Raw genomic sequence first — 6,253 nt, forward strand, 5'->3', positions numbered from 1 at the left:
GAGAGAGAGAATAGGAGAGAAGATCTAAAGGATGATTTATATTTCTTTTATCATCGCGAAAAGTTAAAAGGCACACCTGTATCTTGGCTACTAACAGGTAGTCGACGACTAAAATCGTTCGGATAAAAAAGAAAAAAAAACAGAAAAAGACAGACTGACAGAAAGAATAAGAGAGAGAGAGAGAGAGAGAGAGAGAGAGAGAGAGACAGAGATAGCATGTGTCAGCGATATGGAGAATAAATGACGTGCCATTAAATGACGAAAGGATTCGTCTCTTCTCGACAGGATCAAAGATTTCTATCGGTCGATAAAATCTACGATGGCTTTTTTCATGGTCCATTAATAAAAATCAGACTCCAATAGAAAAAGAAAGAGAAGAAAGTATGAAAAGTATAGGGTGTGTCAAAATTCTCTGCAAATTGATGAAAAATTCTTCGATGAATTTTAAGAATTAATTATCATCTTCTCGAGACCATTCTATGGTGCTAATAAATTTTTTCTTTTTTATTACACATAATAAAATTATAAACATTCCTTGTAAAATTACGTGTCTAATTTTTGTATCTGATATATCTCGAAAAGAGGAGTAATTAATTTTTGAAATCGTTCGAATACATTCGACCCGCTTTGCAGTGTTCTCATGTTGCATAATTCGTTAATAAAAAAATTAGACTTCGATAGAAAAAGAAAGAGAGAGAGAGAGAGAGAGAAATACAAGGTGACTCAAAAAAGTCTCTAGATTAATCAACAAATCTCCTATGCATAATACGCATCTCTAAAAATCAATTACTATGTTTTGAAACCTTTCGAAATTAAAAAAATATATATATCTATTAATATATATTCAATAAAAAAATATTATTTCTTATTGAACATTTTTTTTTTCTTTTTTTTTTTTTTTTTTTTTAGAATAATAAAATAATAGACCTTGTTTGTAAAATTGCTATGGCCAATTTGCGAACTTCGAATAGATCTAAAATAAAATAGAATCAATTGATTTCAGAAAAAAAGAAAAAAAGAAAAAATTAAAAAAGAGAGAAGAAAAGAACAAAAGAAAAAAAAAAGAAATCTTAAAGAACTTTTGATCCCCATTCCTGCGTATCCTTTCATTTCGTCGATTTAAAACCATCGCAATTGAAGACTTCTCGTTTGTAAACGTTCGCCCGACGCGTCTAGAGTCAATTTTAAACTGACTCGCGAAAAACTTTTGCTTCTGTCAAGGTCAATTACGTTGCTTCGTGGCCAACCATAATTCATAAAACGCCGTTTTTCTCGTAAACCCGTAAAAAGATTTACGAGCACGTCTTTTTCTCTCTCATTCCGTTTTATTCTCTCTCTCCTTCTCTTTTTTATTTTTTTTTTCTCTCTTTTTTTTTCTCTCTTTTACGTATCAATTAAACTTGTTCAGTCCCAACGTTTCTTGGTACACGAGAGAGATCTTTTTTTATTATTACAGTAGTTAACCATTCCGATTTATTCTCTTGTTTCCATGAACACCATCAATACTAATATCTCTCTCTTTTTCTTTTTCTTTATTTCTCTCTCTCTCTCTCTCTCTCTCTCTCTCTTTTTGTGTGTGACTAATATCTCATCTTATAGAATAGAAGATCCATAAAGCAATGTAAAGGATAATAAAAGGAAATCGTTTCGTGTGTGTGTGTGTTCACCTTTCATTTAAGATTTATTTCATTAAATCTCGAACGTATTTATTGAGTTAATATAAATATTTCAAAAAGTTTAAGTATCTGTCATGGGGGTATTTAAATTTATCGATTTTATCCGCATGTCCAGGTAAACCCCGAAGATATTTTCGATTTAAAAAGGAGAGAGGAAAAAGAAAAGAAAATATCTGAGAATACTTTGGAACAATCTTTTTTTTTTTTGTACATACGTGTACGCGATCTACACGTTTTCAATAAAAAATATTAATAAATAAATAAATAAATAAATAAATAAATAAATAAATAAATAATGATAAGAATTTTTCGAGGGGGAAAAGATTTTTTAAATTTATATGTACATGAAAAGAATGGAGAAAGAGAAAGAATCTCTGTGAATTTGTCGAAAAAAGAAAAAAGGAAGAAAAATTCTAAGACAATGTACATACGTTAACGGCATTATTTATTATCTTCTTATTCTTTAACGAAGTAGTTACTGTCTCTTACCAATGCATACATACATACATACATACATACATACGTACATACATACATATATATATAATTACACAAATTTACATCATATATACATCATACATACATACATACATACATGGATGGATGGATGAATGGATAAATATATATATATATATCTGCATATACATGTGCAATATATATACATCTGCATAAAAGAGATATAATGGCTGTAAAGCGTGAATGTCGTAATTGGTAGGAGAAAGGCGAAACGTTTAGACAAAAGTCTGGATGCCACCACGGTCCTTGTGTTCAAGTCAAGTTGGAAAGTGCAGGACATTGAAGGAAAACGTGGAAAGAATATGATCTTGACGTTGGATTTAACAAAAAGAAAAAAAAAAAAAGAAAAAGAAAAGAAAAAAAAAAAAAGGAAAAAGAAGGAAGAAAAAAAGATTTACGTCAAAGTCCTTTCTGCTACAAGGATAACTACTTATTAGAGAATTATATTACTTACATGAACTAGTTATAATAAAAAAAATAAATAAATAAATAAATAAAAAAGTGATTAAAATATTGAAATTGATTAAATAAGAAAAATTTAATTTTGATGGATCCGATGATCCACGATCCATAATTCATGATTCTTAACATTAACATAAAAAAAAAAAAAGAAGGAAGAAATGCAGAAAGAAATGATCTCAAAATCGATTAAATAGGAAATTAAAGAAAATTTAATTTTTGTCGATCGAACGATCCCTGATCCATAATTTTTAAAGAATTACAATTAATTAAAAATGAAAGAAAAAAGAAGTGATCGTAAAATCGATTAGATAACAAATTAAAGAAAAATGTCATTTCACTGGATCGAACGGTATCCGTGATTCTACGAGCGGGAAATTATCTCGGCCTTATCATAAATGAATGAAATATGTTTTTATTGGATTAATTGATCAATAGAATAATTATTTTATATCTCCACTTTGCTCAAATCCGTTTATCCGATCTATGAGATTAATTTTTTCCGCGAACGAACGATCGAGAGGAAAATTATTTTACCCTTTCCACCATTTCATCGACACCATAACAAAAAAAGAAAAGAAAAAAAATTCCACCACCGTCGATCTATCATTCAATCTGAAATGTATTTCCACAAATAAAATAGTTTCATCTATTTTCCTTCCGTGCCGCCATCATTAATAACAAATTCCATTACACGAATTAATTACAAATATTTTTCTTCGATCGAACGATCAATAATGAGATAATTATTTTATCATACGATTACCACCGAACAAATTCTCCAACGTTTTATCCGATCTATGAGTATTATTTTTTCCACGAACGAACGATCGAGAGGTAAATTATTTTACCCCCTACCCCTCCACCCTCCCCCATACACGTCCCAACAATCGACAAAAATTCCAACACCGTTGATCTATGATTCAATCTGAAATGTATTTTTCATAGATCAATCCGATAAAATAGTTTTAACATTACCACTACTATCACCAATTCCATCAAAAATTAATCAAATTGATTTTCCTCGATCAAGCGCGATTCATGATGGTAATTATTTAAAATCTCGCTATCAACGAAAATTCCACACTCTCTGTCAATCGTTGATTCCTTGAAAACGTAATTTTCACCGATCGAAAGGATAATTGTTTTAATCGTTCGATCGATAATCCTCTTCTTCTCATCCTCTTCCGCCATTAAAATAATCCGCCAAGAAATCTCGATCTTTCGTTCGTTATAAATCTTCGTCGTGATTCATTGAAATATTTCCTGTTCGTGGAATTGTACAATAGCAATGACTAAGATATTTCAAACGATACAAGGATGACACGTAGTATGGTTTAATCTTTTTGTTATTTCGTTAGAAGATCGATCCGCCGATCTATCCATCCATCCATCCATCCATCGATCGATCGATCGATAGATCAATTTTCTCGGCTCGTTAATTTCCTATCTCGAAGATGCTTCGACACTTCTGTCGCATGTAATCTTACTAACTTATCTATGCGCATAATACATAGGTACGTGGATACGTAAGTAAGTGTATATACATATATAAATATATAAAAGTGTATAGCTTACATATATACAGGTATATGCAAGTGTAAGAACGTAAGAACGCGCGAGCGTTGATTATATACATATATGTCGAATCGATCGGAATGATGTGGGTTAATCGATTTCACGAAAGTATTTGCGCAATCGTCGCGGATCGCCGGACAAGTTATCCGAAGGAGAGCGGAAGATCGATCTCGCGTGCATTCAGGGCCGCATTTATACTTTTAAAGGGCTCGTCTTTCTGAAGTAATGTCGTCATCGTGAGAACTCGAACGAACACTTGTTCGTTTTAATTAAAGAAAATTTGATTGTACAAAAAAATCTAATTTTTATCATTTATTATTATTATTATTATTATTACTACTACTACTACTACTACTACTACTACTACTAGTACTACTAGTATTACTATTACTATTATTATTACTATTATTATTACTACTATTACATTACTAGTACTATTACTATTACTACTACTAGCACTATTATTATTATTATTATTATTATTATTATTATTATTATTATTTAATTTTCTCAAATTTTTAAGTATATACGTAACGTTATATGAAAGCGATTTTTTTGCTTTCTCTTCTCTTTCTTTTTTGTTTTTTTTTTTTGTTTTGTTTTGTTTTTGAGTGGAACAAAATAAATTAAAATAGTTTTTCTTCACTTAAAGAGATAAAGAGATAGAGAAAGATAAAGAGCAAAAAGTTACACGCCTTAATACAATTTATGATAAAGACGGCCCTGTGCGTGTTCGCATATCGAAAAATTCGAAACGAAAAGCACACAACGAAGGACGCAACGAGATATATGTATGCACGTGTGTATATATATGTGTATATACGTATATATAAACGTACACATATATGTATATATTATATACTATCTAGAGACAAGGCCTTTAACAGTTTCCTCCTTTAATAATAGATCGAAATAGAAACGATGCGTGTTAATCGATCTGACGAGTCGACCAGTCGATCGGTGCGAGATCACGCGTCTAGAACTAACGCGCAAGTTATCTTCTTTATTTATTTATTTATTTTTTTTTTTTTACTTCATTCTCTCGTAATTTTTTTCTTCTTCTTTTCTTTTTGTCTTTTTTATTTCTTTTTTTTTTTCGCTCCTATCATCGATCGACGACCAAGTCTAAACTCGCAATTATGTCAAACGTGTATTTAATCATTGATCGATCGATCGAGTTGATTGGAGCGCTCGATAAAACGTTGTTTCATAATATTTCATAATGTTCTTAGGTTAATAATTGTATACGCGTATGTGTGCGTGCGTGCATGTGTGTATATATGTATGCGCATACGTGCGTGTGTGAAAGGTTAACGAAAGAATCGCGATTTATAATAAATTCGTTATATGATCTACGTTTGATATATGATTTACGTTTGAGATGATTTCATTAGAAGTCGTCGATCGTAGAAGGATCGATGGGTCGATAGAGCGATCGATCGATCGATCGATCGAATTGCATCGTTATTTATTTGAACTTATAATATTCCGCGATCGATGTGTTTCACTTTACAAATGATAAATAGATCGTGATGATCTATAGAAATCCTCTCGCGCGTGCACGCATACACGTACATACACACACACACACATATATTGTGGTATTGTTACATGATCTATATTTATCATTTACAGATTACGATACAGATGAGACACCGGTGTTATTGACGGACGACAGTTCCGGGGAAAAGATTTACGTTGATGATCGTAAGCGAGAACGTAGATCGTTAACGGTGAAAACGTCGATGGATCATTTTGAAGAGGATTACGATGGTAATAGGAAGATGAAGAGAGAGGAAGATTACGCGGAAGAGGAATACAAGCAGTTCGTTGGTCACAGAGAGCATCGTAATTCTCTTCGAGATGGACGGTATCATATTTTTTTATTATTATTATTATTATTATTATTATTAGTTATCTTTTTTTATATATATTTCATTAATCGTTATAAAGTCCTGGATCTCTGTATAAATTTTATATCATTTTGAGATTATATATTTACATGTATATCTTTTTTCTTTTTT

General features: G+C 31.0%; 1 protein-coding gene across 4 annotated transcripts in view; it reads left to right on the plus strand.

Annotated features, from left to right (window-relative positions):
- Positions 1 to 6,253, plus strand: part of LOC122637528 (A disintegrin and metalloproteinase with thrombospondin motifs 9) — a 106,360-nt gene that overhangs the window by 77,401 nt on the left and 22,706 nt on the right. For all 4 annotated transcript variants that reach the window (XM_043829710.1, XM_043829712.1, XM_043829711.1 and 1 more), the window contains one exon: positions 5,865 to 6,099. In XM_043829710.1, coding sequence (XP_043685645.1) covers positions 5,865 to 6,099 — 235 coding nt within the window. The remainder of the gene's footprint in view (positions 1 to 5,864; positions 6,100 to 6,253) is intronic.

The sequence above is a fragment of the Vespula pensylvanica genome, chromosome 2, assembly GCF_014466175.1.
Source record: "Vespula pensylvanica isolate Volc-1 chromosome 2, ASM1446617v1, whole genome shotgun sequence".
NCBI lineage: Eukaryota > Metazoa > Arthropoda > Insecta > Hymenoptera > Vespidae > Vespula > Vespula pensylvanica.